Source organism: Lithobates pipiens, unplaced genomic scaffold (genome assembly GCF_037356315.1).
Source record: "Lithobates pipiens isolate NorthernLeopardFrog02 unplaced genomic scaffold, aLitPip1_a1.2 Scaffold_28, whole genome shotgun sequence".
Lineage (NCBI taxonomy): Eukaryota > Metazoa > Chordata > Amphibia > Anura > Ranidae > Lithobates > Lithobates pipiens.
The window spans coordinates 18,497,882-18,520,387 of record NW_027507789.1 but is presented as its reverse complement, the minus strand read 5'-3'; the positions used below and the strand labels follow the sequence as shown (position 1 = coordinate 18,520,387).

Genomic DNA, 22,506 nt, shown 5'->3' with positions numbered 1-22,506 from the left:
TAGGTGAGCAGAACCTGTTAGTAAGCGCCCAGCCGGGCTAGGACTTTTATTTTTGTTGTACTTAGAAAGCACGGTGTTGCTATATATTTTGTTTGCTGGACTGTTTGTACCACGAATAAACGCCAAGATCTGCTTTATAAATTCCAAGTCTGCTGTGAACTGTGTCCAAACACACCCTACCCCGGGAAGATCCCTTACAAGGGGTTAAGTGTTCCTAGGGGCGTGTTACTAACTGTGGGGGGCTGGATTTGTTTTAGTGAACACTGATCTCTGATCCAATCACATGGAGCAGATATCAGTGTCACTTGTTGCTAGGCAGCACGGGGAGATGCTGTTTACAACGGCATCTCCTCATTCAGCCGCCCCGTGAGACGATCGCCGGTATGCCTGCGGCAATCGAGTCCACGGAACCCGCGACTGGACCCACAGGGGTCCCGACCGGCACGCGGTGCGCTCGTGATGGCAGGGCGGCATTTAAAACTGGACGTACCTGTACGCCAATATGCCTGCCCGTGCCATTCTGCCGACGTACATCGGCATGCGCCGGTCAGGAAGTGGTTAAGCTAACGACACCCCGAATGCAGGTCCATGGTGACATGATAGCATCACACAGTTGCTGCAGATTTGTCGGCTGCACATCCATGATGTCAATCTCCCGTTCCACCACATCCCAAAGGTGCTCTATTGGATTGAGATCTGGTGAGTGTGGAGACCATTGGAGTACAGTGACCTCATTGTCCAGTGGTGAGATGATTGGAGCTTTGTGACATGGTGCATTATCCTGCTGGAAGGAGCCATCAGAAGATGGGGGCACTGTAGTCATAAAGGGATGGACATGGTCAGCAACAATACTCAGGTAGGTTGTGGAGTTTAAACGATGCTCAATTGGTACCAAGGGGCCCAAAGTGTGCCAAGAAAATATCCCCCACACCATTACACCACCAGCCTGAACTGTTGATACAAGGCAGGATGGATCAATGCTTTCATGTTTACACCAAATTCTGACCCCACCATCTGAATGTCGCAGCTGAAATCCAGACTCATCAGACCAGGCAACATTTTTCCAATCTTCTGTTGTCCAATCTTGGTGATCCTGTGCGAATTGTAGCCTCAGTTTCCTGTTCTTAGCTGACAGGAGTGGCACCCAGTGTGGTCTTCTGCTGCTGTAGCGCATCTGCTTCAAGGTTGGATGTGCTGTGCATTCAGAGATGGTATTCTGCATACCTAGGATGTAACGAGTGGATATTTGAGTTACTGTTGCCTTTCTATCACCTCAAACCAGTCTGCCCATTCTCCTCCGACCTCTGATATCAACAAGGCATTTTCCTCCACACAACTGCAACTCACTGGGTATTTTCTTTTTTCGCACCATTCTCTGTAAACTCGAGAGATGGTTGTGCGTGAAAATCCCAGTAGATCAGCAGTTTTTGAAATACTCAGACCAGCCCGCCAGGCACCAACAACCATGCCACGTTCAAAGTCGCTTAAATCCCCTTTCTTCCCCATTCTGATGCTCGGTTTGAACTTCAGCAAGTCGTCTTCACCACGTCTAGATGCATTGAGTTTCTGCCATGTGATTGGCTGATTAGAAATTTGTGTTACCAAGTATTTGAACAGATGTACATAATAAAGCGTGGGGGGTGGGTAAAAAGGAATAATTGGGCCAACTCGTTCACTATCCTAAAATGTGAAATGAACCCGTTTATTTATTTTGTTGCTGTGCGATGCATAAAGATAAAAACAGTAAACCCTAAAACTGAGATAAAATGAAGAGTAATTGTAAAAGAGGCATTTGTGTTCCTTTGCAGTAGTGCACGGTGTGTTGCACAGCACACATCTGTCTGTGTTCACTGTGTCCACTATGAATATCCTATTCATCTCATCACCTCAACCCATCAGGGTGGACAATTGAAACCTTCCTAATAGCATTGATCTGTTGTAGGAGGCAGGGAGAGATCTCTGATTGGCCGCTGTGAGTTTCTGCAGAGGACATAGCTCTGACCTGTCTGCTATCTGCTGCAGCTGGCAGTTTGTAGACAGTCTCTGCCAGAACACACCCACTTCCATGTCTCCTCGCTCCCCCTCCCGGTCTTCTTTCTTCCCATTCATGAGCTGCTCGGCATTAGACTAGCAGCTAGGGGAACCCCTTTCTCTTGACTGTCCTCCCCTATCACTTTCCTTTCCCAGGAACTGCCCAGATCCCCCTTTGTTCTGGATGCTGCCCACCTGCTGAGGAGTTGCTGCAGACTCCGAAGCCCTCTCTGGGATTACCATTTATTTTATCTCCATCCCTCCAGTTAGTCGTGTTTCTACCTCTCCTCTGCGGTACAGCCCCCTTCCTTTCTATCTGGAAGCCCTCGTCATCTGTGGATCTACCTTTACTTCATACATTAAGATCACTGGCACCTCTAAATCGACCATATCCTCTATATACAGTAACCCACATCATCTACGGATCTACCATCTCCTCTATATCCAGTAGCCTCCATCATCCACGGATCTACCATCTCCTCTATATCCAGTAGCCTCCATCATCTACGGATCTACCATCTCCTCTATATCCAGTTGCCCCCATCATCCACGGATCTACCATCTCCTCTATATCCAGTAGCCTCCATCATCTACGGATCTACCATCTCCTCTATATCCAGTTGCCCCCATCATCCACGGATCTACCATCTCCTCTATATCCAGTAGCCTCCATCATCTACGGATCTACCATCTCCTCTATATCCAGTAGCCTCCATCATCTACGGATCTACCATCTCCTCTATATCCAGTAGCCCCCATCATCTACGGATCTACCATCTCCTTTATATCCAGTAGCCCCCATCATCTACGGATCTACCATCTCCTCTATATCCAGTAGCCCCCATCATCTACGGATCTACCACCTTTTTTCTACATACAGAGACCACCCATCGTCTTTGGATCCAACACCTTTTCTCCATCCAGAGACTCTCATCATCTGAAGATCGGTCGTCTCTTCTACACCCAGGGACCCTCGTCGTGTGTAGATCTTTCAGAGACCTTCATCATCTGTAGATTTGTCATCTCTTCTACATCTGGAGACCCTCATCATGTGTAGATCTTACATCTCTTCTATATCCAGAGACCCTTGTCATCTGTAGATATATTGTCTCTTCTATAGACCCCGTTGTCTGTGGATCTACTGGTCTCAACAATCTGATTCTTTATTATCCGTGGACCTACTTTGCCTTTACCATCATTAGAGGTGCTATCATCTGTGGATCGACCATGTCATTTATATTTAGAGGCTCCCAGTATGCGTGGACCTGCTTTCTCTTATAATCTGAGATACCATCATCCGTAGAATATTCCTTCTTTATATCCGGAGAACCCTGTTATCTATGGAACATCTCTCCTGCATGTATGTAGGACCCTCGACATTTGTGGAATATCCCCTCCTATGTATCTGGAAACCCCTGCCATCTGTGGAATATCCTTCTATATCTGGAGAGCCCCATCAACTGGGGAACGTCACTTTCCCTAAATACAGAGAACCCAATATCTGTGGAATACCCATCCTCTATATCAGGAGGCCCCAGTGTCTTTAGAGCACCCCTTCCTCTATATACAGAAGTCCTGATATCTGTGGAACATCTCTTCCTCTATATCTGAAAACCCCAATATCTGTGGAACATTCCCTCCTCTATATACAGAGACCCTGGAATCTGTGGAACATCTCCTCCCATACAGAGGCCGCAATATCCGTAGAACATTTCCTTCTCTATATTTGAAGACCCCAATACTTGTGGAACATCTCCTCCTTCATATGTGAAGACTCTGATATTTGTGGAACTTCTTCTCCCCTAAATCTGAAGACTCCAAAATCTGTGGGACATCTCCTCCTCTACATACAGGGACCTAAATATCTGCGGAACATCTCCTCTATATCAAAAGACCTTTGACATCTGTGGAAAATTTCCCTTCTCTATATACAAAGACCCCAATATCTGTGGAACACCTTCTCCTCCTTATCTGAAGACTTTGATAATTGTGGAACATCTTCTCTTTATCTGAAGACTCCAAAATCCGTGGAGCATCTCCTCCCTTATACACAGGGACCAAAATATATGTGGAACATCTGTGACATTTGTGAAATATCCCCTTCTCTATATACAAAGACCCCAATATCTTTGAAACAATCTCACCTCTATATACAGGTACCCCAGCATCTGTGGAACATCCCCTATTCTATTTATAGAGACAGAATATCCCTACTCCATTTATAGAGACTGTGATATCTGTGGAATATCTGTCCTCTATATACAGAGACTCAGATATTTAAAAAAAAAAAAAAAAAAAAAAAAAAAACCTCCTCTATATCCGTAGATGCTAATATCTTCAAAATATTCCCTCCTTTATATTTGGAGACCCTGAGATCTGTGGAATATTCCCTCCTCTTAATCAGGAGACCCCAAAATCTATGGGATACCCCTCTTCTACATCCGGAAGACTCCTTCTTGATTCCAGGAAACATCTGAATATCATTAATAATTAAATACGCACAATCTATGGATGTGTCCCCTCCCCCCCTTTATTACCATGCCCAATAACCTCTAATTCTCAGATATGATCGCTGATTGTTATCCATTGTCATCTTGAGCCCTTTAATATGTGGATGTGACCCCCCCCCCCCCTTCCTCTTTCCAGGAACTGCACATTCTCTTTTTTTACATCTCATTTTCGAAGATTCCATATTGTGCCATGAGGAAAATTGCCCGAATTCCAAACCGATCTGTGCTGGCGGTGATTTTTTTCTTCTGCCTGTCCTCTTCTTTTCTTTATTTCATTTATGTGGCTCCAGGAATAGGTAAGAGACATTTATATATATATCATTTATGTGTGTGTGTAGATGGATGGATGTTGCTAGTGATGGGGACTTAGCTATAACTAGCAGTGTGAATGTTATAGTGTAATACAGTGCATTATGCATCACAGAGTGTTGTATTATAAATGACTAGTAGTACATACACTATGTGACTGTATATGACCCGCTATGTGCAGTATACATGATACCGATGAGGGACTTGGGCAGTGGTGCTCACTAGTGAGGGAGGAGGGTCTACTTGTGAGTTTTTCCGGCAAGTGATATAAAGGGATATTCCAATCGATGGAAAGTCTTCCTCCATCCATAGAGAGGGATGGGGGAGCCTTGAGTACCTCCATATATAGGATTCTCATCAATGCTTCAATGACAGGTATAAAAAGAATAATATATGGCTCCTTCTATTCGAGTAAAAAAAAAAAATATATATTTGCACAGGTACAATATAATGATGCTATACAGATGACTCCTCCTCCAGTGTAGGCATAATAATGATGATACGTATATGTCCCCCCCCCCCCCACACGGTTATAATAATTATATACAGTATAAATAGCGACTCGGCCTATTAAAGTGTAATAAGGCGAAATAACTATATACTTATGGCTCCTCCCACCTGCGTAGGTATAAAAGTAATTTGCGTTAAAGGTTCCTTCCACCTTGTGGGTGTAATAAGGATATAGAGATAGTTCCTCCTCCTGCGCATGCGTAATGGTGATTAACCACTTTCAGACCGGACCATTTTGCTGGTAAATGACCAGAGGTCTTTTTACACTTTGGCACTGCGCTGCTTTAACTGGTAATTGCGCGGTCATGCAATGTTGTACCCAAACAAAATTTGCGTCCTTTTCTTCCCACAAATAGAGCTTTCTTTTGATGGTATTTGATTGCCTCTGCGATTTTTATTTTTTGCGATATAAACGTAAAAAGACCGCAAATTTTGAAAAAAAATGATATTTTCTACTTTTTGTTATTAGAAAAATCCAATAAACTCAATTTTAGTCATACATTTAGGACAAAATGTATTCAGCCACATGTCTTTGGTAAAAAAAAAGTCAATAATTGTATATTTATTGGTTTGCGCAAAAGTTGTCACATCTACAAACTAAGGTACGTTTTCTGGAATTTACGCAGCTTTTAGTTTACGACTGCCTATCTCATTTCTTGAGGTGCTAAAATGACAGGGCAGTACAAAACCCCCCCAAATGACCCCATTTTGGAAAGTAGACCCCCTAAGGAAATTGATAAGAGGCATGTTGAGCCCATTGAATATTTTATTTTTTTGCCTCAAGCGATTGAATAATGACAAAAAAAAAATTTTTTTTTTTTTTTACACAAAGTTGTCACTAAATGATATATTGCTCACACATGCTATGGGCGTATGTGAAATGACACCCCAAAATAAATTCTGCTGCTTCTCCTGAGTACGGGGATACCACATATGTGGGACTTTTTGGGAGCCTAGCCGCGTACAGGGCCCCGAAAACCAAGCACCGCCTTCAGGCTTTCTAAGGGCGTAAATTTTTGATTTCACGCCTCACTACCTATTACAGTTTTGAAGGCCATAAAATGCCAAGATGGCACAAAACCCCCACAAATGACCCCATTTTAGAAAGTAGACACCCCAAGATATTTGCTGAGAGGCATGTTGAGTCCATGGAATATTTTATATTTTGCCACAAGTTGCGGGAAAATTACAAACTTTTTTTTTTTTTTTTTTTTTTTCACAAAGTTGTCACTAAATGATATATTGCTCATGCATGCCATGGGCATATGTGAAATGACACCCCAAAATAAATTCTGCTGCTTCTCCTGAGTACGGGGATACCACATATGTGGGACTTTTTGGGAGCCTAGCCGCGTACGGGGCCCCGAAAACCAAGCACCGCCTTCAGGCTTTCTAAGGGCGTAATTTTTTGAGTTCACTTCTCACTACCTATTACAGTTTTGAAGGCCATAAAATGCCAAGATGGCACAAAACCCCCACAAATGACCCCATTTTAGAAAGTAGACACCCCAAGCTATTTGCTGAGAGGCATGTTGAGTCCATGGAATATTTTATATTTTGCCACAAGTTGCGGGAAAATTACAAACTTTTTTTTTTTTTCACAAAGTTGTCACTAAATGATATATTGCTCACGCATGCCATGGGCATATGTGAAATGACACCCCAAAATAAATTCTGCTGCTTCTCCTGAGTACGGGGATACCACATATGTGGGACTTTTTGGGAGCCTAGCCGCGTACGGGGCCCCAAAAACCAAGCACCGCCTTCAGGCTTTCTAAGGGCGTTACAGTTTTGAAGGCCATAAAATGCCAAGATGGCACAAACCCCCCCCCCCAAATGACCCCATTTTAGAAAGTAGACACCCCTAAATTTAGGGGTACACTAGTGAGACTAGGTAATAAATGGCGGGTGCCCTGAAACTATAAAAAAATAACTAACCAACCAGCGTCACCTGTAACAGTTATATGGTGATCACTGGTGAAAGGGTTAACTAGGGGGCAATCAGGGGGCTTTATGCGGTAGTATATGGGGGTCCCTGGCGCTATAAAAAGCTGCGGCGAACCTAAATACCTACCTGCCTAACTAGCGTCACCTGTGACACTAATACAGCGATCAGAAAAACGATCGCTTATTAGGCTGGGTTCACACTGGAGCGATGCGGGAACGCCACGAATGCGCGGCGGGTTCCCGCATCGCATGCCTCCCGGCGGCAGTTCACACTGCCCTATGCGAACTGCTGGGAGTGTCAGTGAAATGTTAATGACACCCCCAGATCAGTTCGCATATCGCAGTGCGATCTGCAAACTTGGATCGCATGGTGTGAACACCCATGCGATCCGATTCTGCTGCGGACCAAAAAAAGGGTCCCGTGCGAGTTTGCGGCGGGTGCGGCGGGTGCGACACGAATTCAGCCATACTATCTGTATAGCTGAACTCGAATCGCACAGAGATCGGATGTGATTTGCACTGCAGTGCGGTGCGAATCACATCCGTTCTCATAAACCGCTGCAATGTGAACCCAGCCTTAGTGACACTGGCGACGGGGGGTGATCACGGGGTTAAACCTTTATTGGGGGGGTTAGGGGGGTACCTTAGAACTAAAGGGGGCTAACCCTAACTGCCCTAACAGTTATTAGTCACAAATGACACCTGCCGGGTGATCAGGGGGTTAAACCTTTATTAGGTAATAAATGGCGGGTGCCCTGAAACTATAAAAAAATAACTAACCAACCAGCGTCACCTGTAACAGTTATATGGTGATCACTGGTGAAAGGGTTAACTAGGGGGCAATCAGGGGGCTTTATGCGGTAGTATATGGGGGTCCCTAGCGCTATAAAAAGCTGCGGCGAACCTAAATACCTACCTGCCTAACTAGCGTCACCTGTGACACTAATACGGCGATCAGAAAAATGATCGCTTATTAGGCTGGGTTCACACTGGAGCGATGCGGAAACGCCGCGAATCCGCGGCGGGTTCCCGCATCGCATGCCTCCCGGCGGCAGTTCACACTGCCCTATGCGAACTGCTGGGAGTGTCAGTGAAATGTTACTGACACCCCCAGATCAGTTCGCATATCGCAGTGCGATCTGCAAACTCGGATCGCATGGTGTGAACACCCATGCGATCCGATTCTGCTGCGGGCCAAAAAAAGGGTCCCGTGCGAATTTGCGGCGGGTGCGGCGGGTGTGGCGGGTGCGGCGGGTGCGGCGAATGGCTGAACTCGAATCGCACAGAGATCGGATGTGATTTGCACTGCAGTGCGGTGCGAATCACATTCGTTCTCATAAACCGCTGCAATGTGAACCCAGCCTTAGTGACACTGGCGACGGGGGGTGATCACGGGGTTAAACCTTTATTGGGGGGGTTAGGGGGGTACATTAGAACTAAAGGGGGCTAACCCTAACTGCCCTAACAGTTATTACAGTCACAAATGACACCAATGCAAAAAAAAAAAAAAAAAAAAAAAAAATGACATTGGTGTCACTGTGACTGGGGGGCAGGGGTAATTGGGGGGGTGATCGGGGGGTAAAGGGGGGGTGTGAGTGTGCCTGGCATGTTCTACTGTGTGTGGGATGTGTTGGTGCAACTCACTGATCCGCTCTCCTCCGTGTCGGAACGAAAAATACCGACACGGAGGAGAGAATACATCACTTCCTCTCCTGTGTTTACATTACAGGAGAGGAAGTGATGTCACCGGGGATTTCCATTCGTCGGGAGCGATCGCGAGGGGGTGGCCATGAATGAATGGCCGTCCCCTCGTCCGGGATCGCTCCCGAACGAAAACCGACCGCCGCAGGCACCGGGCGGGGGCCCGATCGGGCCCCCGACCCGCGGGAGGCAAATCACGTACATCTACGTGCTTATGCCTGCCCGTGCCATTCTGCCGACGTACATCGGCGTGAGGCGGTCGGCAAGTGGTTAAGGACAGCTTTTCCCTGCGTAGGTATAAATATTATATGTAAAGGGTTCCTGTGTAGTTAAAATAATTATATATAGGCGGCTCCTACAATACATTATAGAGGGCCATTACTCCTCTGTGCAGGAGTAATAAGGGTATATAGATGACTTCTCCCCCTCTGAAGGTGTAATAATACAATGTAGATGGCTCCTCCCCCTGTGCAGGTGTAATTATGATATATAGATAACTCCTCCCACTGTGTAGGTGTAATAGTTTTATGTAGAAACCCCCCCTTTGTAGGTGTAATAATACAATATGGATGGCTCCTCACCCTGTGTAATTATGATATATAGATAGCTGTGTAGGTGTAATAGTTTTATGTAACCCCCCCCCCCATTTGTAGGTGTAATAATATAGATGGCTCCTCCCCCTGTGCAGGTGTAATTATGAAATGTAATAGTTTTATGTAGACAACTCCCCCCTGTGCAGGTGTAATAATGATATATAAATGACTCCTCCCTATGTAAAAGTGTAATAATAATATATAGATAGCTCCTCCCCCTATACAGGTCTAATAAAAATATATAGTTGGCTCCTACACCTATTAAGGTGTAATAAATTATAGAGGACTATTACGGCTCTGTGCAGGGGTAATAATGGTATATAAATGACTTCCCCCTCTCTGAAGGTGCAATAATACAATGTAGATGGCTCCTCCCCCTGTGCAAGTGTAAACATTTTATGTAGACAACTCCACCCTGTGCAGGTGTAATAATGATATATACAGTAGATGACTTCTTCGTCCCTGAAGCTGTATGAATGAGGCCGCGTACACACGCGGGGACTGTTCGGCCAACTTTGTCCGCTGAACAGTGTTTCGGCGGACAGTCCGCCCGTGTGTGGGCTTTCAGCGGACAGTTTCAGCGAACAGTCCGCTGAACAAGGTTTTTCGGAAATTCCGAAAAACTGTCCGCTGAAACTTTGTTTCAGCGAACAGTCCCCTCGTGTGTAGGCTTGTTCGGCAAACTAAGTTCCGCGCATGCTCAGAAAGGATTTACACGCCGAAAGTTATAATGCAGTGTATAGGACGTCGTATTTTTCGTCCCGTCGTGCGTGCCGTTCACGTCATCGCGCACGGTTTCAGCAAACTGTTCGTCCGTCGTGTGTAGCCATGTCCGTCCATGCTAATTTTGAGCGGACTGTTTGCCGAAACTGTTTGACGGACAAAGTTGGCCGAACAGTCCCCGCGTGTGTACGCGGCCTGATATGTAGATGTTTCCTTTCCTTGTGTAGGTGTAATAATGATATGTAAATGACTACATCCTATGTAAAAGTGGAATAATATATAGATAGCCCTTCCCCCTATACAGGTCTAATAATGATATATAGGTCGCGCCTACACCTAGGTGTAATAAATTATAGAGGACTATTACTCCTCTGTGCAGGGGTAATAATGGTATATAGATGACTTCTCCTCCTGTGAAGGTGTAATAATACAATGTAGATGGCTCTTCCCCCAGTGCAGATGTAAATATGAACTGTAGATAACTCCTCCCCCTGTGCAAGTGTAATCATTTTATATAGCGGTCCCCCCGTGCAAGTGTAATAATGATATATAGATGACTTCTTTGCGTCTGAAGCAGTAAGAATAATATGTAGATGTCTCCTTTCCTTGTGCAGGTGTAATAATAATATATAAATTACTATTCCCTATGTTAAAGTAAAATAATAATATGTAGTTAGCATCTGCCCCTATAAAGGTCGAATAATTATATATATAGGTGGCTCCTACACCTATTAAGATGTAATAAATTCTAGAGGGATATTACTCCTCTGTGCAGGGGTAATAATCGTATATAGATGACTTCTCCCCTTCTGAAGTTGTAATAATACAATGTAGTTGGCCCCTTCCCCTGTGCAGATGTAATTATGAACTGTAGATAACGCCTCTCCTTGTGCAAGTGTAATGATTTTATGTAGACTGCAAGTGTATTAATTAGGGATGCACTGATACCAAGCATTTGCGCTAGTATCAGTACTCACCCAATTGATCTCCACACCGAAACCGATACTTTTCAGTGCGATTTGCATCAATAGAAAATGAATAGCCACAAATATCACTGAAAAGAATCGCATTGCGATTTGACCAGGAATGCGATACGATTCCTGTCTCAATTGAATGCGATTTCCCACTCCTGTGTGTGTGTATAATAAGGGAAAAGCGCCATCAAGTGGGCAGTTTAAAAAAAAGTTAGAACTTACAATACATATCTGGCCACATGCAAAATAATCTACATAGGTGTCCCAGTCCGCCGATGATAGCAAATTACGGCCGCTGGATGTTCTCACAGGGATGGAGGAGATGTAGAGGCGGTCCGCCCCCATGCTGGCATCACTTCCGCCCTATACCCAACGGGTCCCCGAATTTCTCCTCCAGCCCTGTCAGCACCTCCAGCGTCCCTGACTTGCTATCATCGGTGGACTTGGACACCTGTAGATTACTTTGCATGTGACCAGATGTTTACTGTGAGTTTTAACATTTTTTTTTAAACTGCCCACTAGATGGTGCTTTTCTCTTTCTATACACACACAAGAGCAGTGGGGGAAACCACGTGCGATTCGGACAGAAATAATACCGCGTTCCTGTTCAAATCACATGTGATTCTTTGCAGTGAGATTTGTGCCAATTTTTTTTGTAATGACACAAATCACACCACAAAGTATCGGTACTTGATAAAAAAAAAAACATCAGCGCAGCCCTAGAAATAATGCTATATAGATGATTTCTCCCCATCTGAAGGTGTAATAATACAATGTAGATGACTCTTCCCACTGTGCAGTTGTAATTATGAACTGTATATAACTCCTCCCCCTGTGCAAGTGTAATAATTTTATGTAGACAACGTCCCCTTGTACCGTTGTAATAATGATATATAGATGACGTCTCCACCTCTGAAGCTGTAATGTATGTAATGTATGTAGATGTTTCCTTTCCTTGTGCAGGTGTAATAATGATATATAAATGACTCCTCCCTATGTAAACGTTAAATAATAATTATGTAGATAGCTCCTCCCTATATGTAGGTGTAATAATGATACAGTTTGTAGATAACTACTCCCCCTGTGCAGGTGTAATAATAATATGTAGATGGTCCGTCCCCTGTGAAAGTAAAATAATATGTAGAGAACTTCATGCTAAATAGTCATTATGATATGTTGGTGGCTCCTCGTCTTTTTCCAGGTGTAATAGATGGTTCCTCCACCCATGCATGGAGATGAATACTTTCCTGTTCAAATAAAGGGATTCATGTTTTTTATGAGAAAGTGTGTTGGTGAAGATTCTTATATGCAGAGGCCTGAGGCCTGTAAAGTAATCCTCCTCACCCTGCAGTTGTACCTTATATATATTAGTATGACTCCAGCATTTCTGTTATCTGAAGTCAGCATATCTCATGGGCTTTTACCATCTATTCCAACTAACTGTTGTCACCTGTCACCAGTTAAATGTTATTCCTTACAAGAATAGAAATACACAGTTTTAAGTGAATGCTCAGGAGCTTTTACATTAATATCTGTCAGTCATGCAAATACATGATGCTGCACCCTGGGCCGGATTTCGGCAATGCCAACATAGGTCAAGGCATAGGATGGCAAGGCTTCCGGTGGCTTTAGACTACCACCCACATGTGTTAATGACTCTCAGTATTATATTTCTGCATTTAATAAAAGGTCCTAATTGCTGCTGTCCCTGCATTTGTGTTGGTGAAATAGTACACTGTATACTCACAGATCCCTTACTCCAAGTCCTTACACCTAGAACCAAACTGTTAGAAGAGTGAAGTGGCAGTTTACCCAACTCTTTAGCCCCTCTGCCCCCCAGCCTCAGTGTGCCTTGTGTATGACATATGATAGTGTTAGCCCTTGTACACACGGTCTGACATTCCGATGGAAAATGTCTGATCGGACCGCGTTGTCAGATAATCCGACAGTGTGTGGGCTCCATCGGACTGTTTCCGTCGGAATATCAGACGGACCAAGTTTGAGAGCTTGGCTATAAAACTTTCCGACAACATGATCCGATCGGACTTTGTCGGATCATGTGTAGAGAATTCCGATCGGACAAAGTGCCACGCATGCTCAGATCAAATTCCTAGACCAAAGCTATTGGCTACAAGCCTGAACGTAGTCCCATCGTTATGAAATAACGTCATCACGTTCTGAACGATCGGATTTTCCGACAACTTTGTCCGACCGTGTGTATGCAACACAATCCGATGGATTCTGTTGTCGGAATGTCCGACCGTGTGTACAAGGGCTTAGTGTGATATTAGAGCTAGCCTTCAATTAGGATAGGAGGGAGATGGCAATAGACAGTTGGCCTGGGGGGCAGGAAGTATACATCTGTCAGTGACTTCTTTGGCCTTCAGATAACCTGAGCCTGGTAACTTTGGAGATTTCTGCAGTACAAGGGTAGGCATTTAATGTAACAGGAACACTAAGCCCTTATACACACGATCAGAGATTCCGACAGAATGTGTTCCGATCGGAGCGTTTTGTCGGATATTCCGACTGTGTGTGGTCTGCATCGGACTGTTTCCGTCTGAATATCCGTCGGACCAAATTTTCTAACTTGCCAGAAATATTTTCCGACAAAATGCTCCGATCGGACATACTCCGATCATGTGTAGAGAATTCCAATTGGACAAAGTGCCACGCATGCTCATATCAAATTCCTACGCCAAAGCTATTGGCTACTAGCCTGAACATAGTCCCGTCGTAATGAAATAACGTCATCACGTTCTGAACGATCGGATTTTCCGACAACTTCGTCCGACTGTGTGTATACAACAGTTTCGGACAAAATCCGTCGGACAAAATCAGACGGATTTGGTTGTCGGAATCTCCGACTGTGTGTACAAGAGCTTATAGTGTGCATTAAACCTTTGGTCGCCACAAGTTTCCTGAGGCTCTCTAGAATGGAGCCCATGAGGGTTATCACCCTCTAGAGCAGCCATTCTCAACCTTTTTAACCCAGAGGAACCCCTAAATAAATTTCCAGGCCTTGAAGGAACCCTTACTAAATCCAATTAATTGGACCCTTACATCGGTGGTTAGTAGGAATAATACAACACATACAGACAGCTAAAAAAGATCATTGGTGTCATTCTGCTGGCTTTGCCAAGTTTTGTTGGTCCTGGAACTATGGCGGCACCATGAAATGGAAGGGCAATCAGCCACAGTTCAAGGAAACCTTAGCATCCTCTGGAGGAACCCTGGTTGATAATGGTCACACTAGAGACACCCTGTAGGTGACCCAGCCTGGCCTGTCCAGAACCCAGCACCTCTATCCAGCCCGGTCTACATGCTGGCCTTTGTCTTGTTATTTTCTCCATATCTAAGACCATGTCCAAAAGTAGCCCCATATTGTTGAATAAACAGTCCACTAAAGGCTTCTTGAAAGCAGAAAACAGACTTTACCTAAATATATTGTACATGCACATATGTACAAAGAGTCATACAAGATAATGGCGGCACCACACTTGAAATGAGTTGCAAAAATTCTTAATAACACATTGAGAGAGGTGTAAAGAAAAGTGAGACCTGTGTTCTAGCAGTGGGTTACTGAATGTTCTAACATTCCTCCAAAGAAGAAATAGAATCAGCCTTCCCTTCCATCATGAGAGAAGTCCCCACGCCTCCCTATAAGGGGAAGCCCTCATAAAATAGTACCTGATTGCTCCCAATTCTTGATGGCTCCCGAGAAAATAATGCTTTTCCTAGACCGAAGGTTTACAGCCCTCCGGAACCTATTCGCTGGCAGTGCATCATTGACACACCTAAAAAAGCTTTACTATAATCACTGCCCAAGTGGTGGAAGTAGAAGGGGTAAGATAAGAGGTGGAAGATTGGTGGGGGGGGGGGGGGGTACAATTCTAGAAGCAGACCTTAACTGATACCTATTAATAGTCACATTTAACTGGACTTTCTCAGTAATGTTGAATATGTTTCCCTACTTATCCATATGTAATATAGTCATCTCTTAGGCTGCGTACACACGGGCGGACTGTCTGTCCAACTTAGTCCGCTGAAACACATTTCAGCGGACAGTCCACTCGTGTGTGGGCTTCAGCGGACTTTTTCAGCGGACAGTCTGGCGGACTAAGTCTTTCGGAATTTCCGTAATACAGTCCGTCCAACTTTGGTTTCAGCGGACAGTCCGCTCGTGAGTAGGCAAGTTGGACGGACTAAGTATGGCGCATGCTCAGAAAGGATTTACACAGCCGAAGGTTGCATTGCAGTGTATAGGATGTCGTTTTTCTAGTCCCGTCGTACGTGCTGTACACGTCATCGCGCAAGCTTTCAGCGGACTGTCTGTTCATCGTGTGTGGTCAAGTCCGTTCATTCAAAAGTAGGACGGACTGTACGTCGGATTGTCTGACGGACTTAGTTGGCCAGACAGTCCGCCCGTGTGTACGCGGCTTTATGTGGCTGAAATGTCAGAAAAGTTCAGAAGGATTTTTAGAAAACATTCCATCCCTATGTTTTTCAAGCCAGCAACACACTGAGACAGAAGCTTAGACATATCAAAGACTCGCCAACCAAACACAAGTGAAGTAACTTGGTATATGCAGGTCCAGTGTAGTGAGGAATGCAACGGGCTGTATATTGAGGAGTAGTGATGGACGAACTTCCGACGGGACGTTTCGCGAACGCGAAATGCGAACGGACCCAAACGTTCGCGAAACCGAACGTTCGCCGCGGGCCCCATTGACTTCAATGGGAGGCGAACTTTGCAAACCTTCATGTCGAATTTGCGGCCACGTGGTAATTATTAGGGGGTAAAACGTAGTCCCACCATCTGGACAATGACATAATACATGTATGAGGTGAATTTGGGATCGATAACTACAAGCATTTTTATTTTATTTGGGAAATTGTTCTAACAATTCAGGACTATGGAGCTAATGAAGGCAATGGAGGAGAGGGAAGGTCAGGGACCAGGGTAGGCAAAGAAGAGGGTGCAGGAGATGATCACCAGCAGCGTGACATACCGGAATGACACATGCACCGTGATAGAGGCATCTGACAGCAGCACCGTAATACAGAGCACTGACAGCAGCACCGTGACATACAGCGCTGACAGCAGCACCGTGACATACAGCGCTGACAGCAGCACCGTGACATACAGCGCTGACAGCAGCACCGTGACATACAGCGCTGACAGCAGCACCGTGACATACAGCGCTGACAGCAGCACCGTGACATACAGCGCTGACAGCAGCACCGTGACATACAGCGCTGACAGCAGCACCGTGACATACAGCGCTGACAGCAGCACCGTGACATACAGCGCTGACAGCAGCACCGTGACATACAGCGCTGACAGCAGCACCGTGACATACAGCGCTGACAGCAGCACCGTGACATACAGCACTGACAGCAGCACCGTAAGCAGCCCCAGGAGGAAGTCAGCACAGCACAGGGATGGTGTGATCCCCTCATAATAAGAACCCCCAGGAGGAAGTCAGCACAGCACAGGGATAGTGTGATCCCTTCATAATAAGAACCCCCAGGAGGAAGTCAGCACAGCACAGGGATATCATAAGCAGCCCCAGTAGAAATATGACACCGCTCAACCTCTTCAAAGAGGAGGGTAGGGGCATATAGTACGGTGTGCTTTTTTGGGTCAAGGAAGTGAGCCAAATGAATTAAGAAGGTCTGTGTGCTTGATTAAAAAAATAGTTTATAGACATATACATGGTCTACTGGTCACATGTGTTGAATTCCTCCGAGATCCATGCCTCATTCATTTTTAGAAATGTGAGGTAGTTAACACTGTGGTGAGCTAGGCGAGTACGCTTATCGGTCACAATCCCCCCTGCTGCGCTGAACGTCCTTTCGGACAGGACACTGGATGAGGGGCAAGCCAACAGTTCGATTGCAAATTGGGCAAGCTCTGGCCAGAGGTCAAGCCTGCCCACCCAGTAGTCTAGGGGTTCATCACTCCTCAGAGCGTCCACATCGGCCGTTAACCCAATGTAGTCGGACACCTGACGGTCTAGGCGTTCCCTGATGCTGGATCCGGATGACACCTGTCGATGGGTCGGCTGAAAGAATGACCTCATATCCGAAGTCACCAACACATCTTCAAACCGGCCTCTTCTTGCAGGCGCTGTTGGATTGGTACCCGCAAATCCTTCTCTGGGAGTGGGAATTGCTCCTCTGCCAGCGCACGCAAAAGCAGAATGCAGCATTTCTCGAAGCAAGGCCTGGAAGTGCTGCATTCTGACAGCCCTCTGCGACGGCGGTAACATTTCCGCCATTTTGTGTTTGTACCGGGGGTCTAAGTACGTTGCCACCCAGTACTGGTCCTTGACCCTCATGCTTTTTATACGGGGGTCCCTATTAAAACACTGGAGCATGAAGGCCCCCATTTGCACTAAAGTGGAAGCGGTGTGGTGGCCTGGCTCCTGCTCATCATCCAGGATAATGTCGTCCTCTTCATTCTCCTCTCCCCATCCTCGCACAACAGGGATCCCAGAAAGGTTTAAAGCATGCTCTTCTTGCTCCTGCTCATCCGCCCCGGCACCATCCTCCTCTGACTCCTCATCAGACTCCTGTTGTTGACTTGTCTCAGATAGAGTAGCCCCCCCTGGGAATTCATCCAGCATTGCGACTTCCTCATCTTCCCGCTCCTGCTCCTCCACAGCCTGATCAATGACACGACGCAATGCACGCTCCAGAAAGAAGGCATAAGGTACCATGTCACTGATGGCGCCATGGCTGCGACTGACCAGTTTGGTGATCTCCTCAAATGGCCGCAGAAGTCTGCATGTGTCGCGCATGAGCAGCCACTGGCGCGGTGAAAAAAAACCCAGCTCCCCAGAACCGTTTCTTTCGCAGAGTTCATACAGGTAGACGTTAACTGCACGTTTCTGCTGGAGCAGCCTATCAAGCATATAGAAGGTTGAGTTCCATCGCGTCGGGCAATCGCAAATAAGACGTCTGACCGGCAGATGGTGTCGCCGCTGAATGTCAGCAAGGCGAGCCATGGCCGTGTAAGATCTTCTGAAATGGGCCGAGATTTTCCTTGCCTGCCGCAAGATGTCCTGGACCCCAGGGTATTTGACAAGGAATCGCTGCACGACCAAGTTTAAGACGTGTGCCATGCACGGCACGTGCGTGATTTTGCCCTGTTTCAATGCGCTAAGCAGATTGGCACCGTTGTCACACACCACTTTACCAACTGTCAAATTGAGCGGTGTTAGCCACTCATCTGCCTGTGAACGCAAAGCTGAAAGGAGTGCCGGGCCAGTGTGGCTCTTTGCTTCCAGGCACAACAGACGCAGCACGGCATGGCAACGTCTCACCTGGCATGTGGAATAGGTTCTGGGGAGCTTGGGCGGTGCAGTGGAAGAGACGCTAGCAGCGGAAAAGGAGGAGGCAGCTGAGGAGGAGAGGGAGGAGGATGGAGTAGGAGGAGGAGAAGAAGAGTCAGGCCTGCATGCAATCCGTGGCGGTAAAACCAAATCTACACGGGTGCCACGGGTTACATGCTTGACGGCCGTCAGAAGGTTCACCCAGTGGGCAGTAAAACTGATATACCTTCCCTGCCCGTGTTTGCTAGACCACGTGTCTGTGGTCAGATGTATCTTGGCACCGACACTGTGTGCCAGAGATACATTCACTTGCCGCTGAACATGGCCATATAGCTCTGGGATGCCCTTCTCTGAGAAATACTTCCTTCCTGGGACCTTCCATTGTGGTGTTCCAATGGCCACAAATTTGCGAAAGGCCTCCGAGTCCACCAGTTTATATGGCAGTAGTTGGCGGGCTATGAGTTCTGACAAGCCAGCCGCCAACCGTTGGGCAAGAGGGTTATCCGGCATCATCATTTTTTTACGCTCAAACATTAGGCCCACGGAAGCCTGCCTTTTTGCAGAAAAATGTGAGCTTGGCGTGATGGAAGGTGGAGTGGAGGACAATTGTGAGGAGAGAGGAGAAGGAGAAGTAGAAGACGAGGCTGGACGGTGAGAGCCTGCAGTGTGGCTTTGTGTGTTCCGTTGCTCCCACTGGGCTCGGTGATGGCTGCTCATGTGCCTTCTTAAGGCGGTCGTCCCTAGGTGAGTATTGGGCTTACCGCGACTAACGCGTTGACTGCAAAGATTGCAGATGGCAACGCTATTGTCAGCAGCGGACACGTTAAAAAAAGCCCACACTGCGGAGCCATGTGCCGGTGTCCTGGGAGCGCCAGATGTGACCGTACATGGTCGATGACTCGCTCCTGATACATTTGCAGTCTGCTTTGTCCCTGCTGTGCAATGTAAGTCATTGCTGCTTCTCCTCCCTATCTGCTGGTCCATATCTCCCTCTGAACTCCCCTCCTCTTCCTCTCTTGTGGGCACCCACGTGACATCACTAGACACGTCATCATCAACGTCACCTTCCCCACCGCTATAAGTAGAGATCTCGGAGTAGGCAGCAACACCGGGGACCAACCTCCTCCTTGGGCTGATCTGGGTACTGGCGTCAGACTGCTGAGTAGCGCTTGTTGCTACCTCCTCTTCCTGATCCAATACCAAGAGTGGCTGCGCATCAGAAATGTCCTCTTGATATGGATCGGAAAATAATTCCAGTGACTCAAGCGGAAGGTATGTGGTGGTGGTGGTGGTGGTCGTGTTGTTGGTGGTAGTGTCTTTGGGGGTGCACATAGCAGAGAGTGAAGAAGAGGGTGCAGATCGAGAGGATGAGGAGGGTGCAGAAGAGTAAGGCTGAGCGAGCCACTCAACCAAGTCTGGTGCATCCTTTAAAGTAATTGAACGCACCTTCTGCAACTTCCCACTTTGGCTCAAGCCTGTTGCTCCTGCCCTACCCCTACCACCCCTGCGGAAGGGCCTGCCTCTTCCTCTGCATGTCATTTTTTAAATGACCCTGTGACAAAACTCTTAGTCCCTATACCGCTGAAGGACTGCTGCAGTATAGGTGAGCGGTCAGCAGTGGTGCACGTCAACCCTATCTATTGTGGACCTATAGCGGTCCTTACAGAACAGCAGACTGTACCGCACTCAAGCCTATGTACCGTAGCACCCTATACCAAGTTACCAGTCCTTATAAGAACTTTTGTGGACCAAGCAGGTTGTGTATTAGTGTTTAGCAGACTGTACGTCAGTCCCTATACCGCTGAAGGACTGCTGCAGTATAGGGCAGCGGTCAGCAGTGGTGCACGTCAACCCTATCTATTGTGGACCGATAGCGGTCCTTACAGAACAGCAGACTGTACCGCACTCAAGCCTATGTACCGTAGCACCCTATACCAAGTTACCAGTCCTTATAAGAACTTTTGTGGAACAAGCAGGTTGTGTGTTAGTGATTAGCAGACTGTACGTCAGTCCCTATACCGCTGAAGGACTGCTGCAGTATAGGTGAGCGGTCAGCAGTGGTGCACGTCAACCCTATCTATTGTGGACCGATAGCGGTCCTTACAGAACAGCAGACTGTACCGCACTCAAGCCTATGTACCGTAGCACCCTATACCAAGTTACCAGTCCTTATAAGAACTTTTGTGGAACAAGCAGGTTGTGTGTTAGTGATTAGCAGACTGTACGTCAGTCCCTATACCGCTGAAGGACTGCTGCAGTATAGGTGAGCGGTCAGCAGTGGTGCACGTCAACCCTATCTATTGTGGACCGATAGCGGTCCTTACAGAACAGCAGACTGTACCGCACTCAAGCCTATGTACCGTAGCACCCTATACCAAGTTACCAGTCCTTATAAGAACTTTTGTGGACCAAGCAGGTTGTGTATTAGTGTTTAGCAGACTGTACGTCAGTCCCTATACCGCTGAAGGACTGCTGCAGTATAGGGCAGCGGTCAGCAGTGGTGCACGTCAACCCTATCTATTGTGGACCGATAGCGGTCCTTACAGAACAGCAGACTGTACCGCACTCAAGCCTATGTACCGTAGCACCCTATACCAAGTTACCAGTCCTTATAAGAACTTTTGTGGAACAAGCAGGTTGTGTGTTAGTGATTAGCAGACTGTACGTCAGTCCCTATACCGCTGAAGGACTGCTGCAGTATAGGTGAGCGGTCAGCAGTGGTGCACGTCAACCCTATCTATTGTGGACCGATAGCGGTCCTTACAGAACAGCAGACTGTACCGCACTCAAGCCTATGTACCGTAGCACCCTATACCAAGTTACCAGTCCTTATAAGAACTTTTGTGGACCAAGCAGGTTGTGTATTAGTGTTTAGCAGACTGTACGTCAGTCCCTATACCGCTGAAGGACTGCTGCAGTATAGGGCAGCGGTCAGCAGTGGTGCACGTCAACCCTATCTATTGTGGACCGATAGCGGTCCTTACAGAACAGCAGACTGTACCGCACTCAAGCCTATGTACCGTAGCACCCTATACCAAGTTACCAGTCCTTATAAGAACTTTTGTGGACCAAGCAGGTTGTGTATTAGTGTTTAGCAGACTGTACGTCAGTCCCTATACCGCTGAAGGACTGCTGCAGTATAGGGCAGCGGTCAGCAGTGGTGCACGTCAACCCTATCTATTGTGGACCGATAGCGGTCCTTACAGAACAGCAGACTGTACCGCACTCAAGCCTATGTACCGTAGCACCCTATACCAAGTTACCAGTCCTTATAAGAACTTTTGTGGAACAAGTGAGTTGTGAATGTTTAGCAGACTGCAGCAGAAGGGCAGCAGTCAAGTATAATATCCTTTCTATATTTGGAAGAAAGAATATTATACATGTACAAGCCTATTACTGTACCACTGATACCAGTCCTGAAAAGAACCTTTGTGGAACTAATAATAACAGCAAGTCTTTAAAATTACCCTCACTGCCTGACAACACTGCTTCCTTCCTGTCCCTATACAAATTGGCAAAAAAAGAGAACGATTAGTGGTTACTGGAACAGCTCTTTTGTGGACCTTGATAGTAACAGCTAATGATGATGATGATGATGATGATGATGAAAGACTAATCTGGCTGTCCCTGTAGCATACACCGTCCTTTCCCTTTCTCTAAACTAACAAAAGACACTCAGGCTGCTGCAAGAATCAGCAGCACAGCAAACCTATCAACACCTAACACCTATACCAGTCCTGAAAAGAACTTTTGTGTACCAAATAGCTAGTGGTTTATCTCTCCCTACTCCACACAGGAACCTGTCCCTATCTTAACAGAAGAAAGAATGTAAAATGGCCACCGGATCGGGTGTATTTATAGGTTAGGG

The 22,506-nt window shown here is 46.4% G+C and overlaps 1 protein-coding gene across 1 annotated transcript in view; it reads left to right on the top strand.

The window, feature by feature from the left end:
- Positions 1-2,054: 2,054 nt before the first annotated feature.
- Positions 2,055-22,506, top strand: part of B4GALT5 (beta-1,4-galactosyltransferase 5) — a 50,155-nt gene continuing 29,703 nt past the window's right edge. The window contains exon 1 of the mRNA XM_077458807.1: positions 2,055-4,837. Within this exon, the coding sequence (XP_077314933.1) occupies positions 4,732-4,837 (106 nt within the window). The 5' untranslated portion in view covers positions 2,055-4,731. The remainder of the gene's footprint in view (positions 4,838-22,506) is intronic.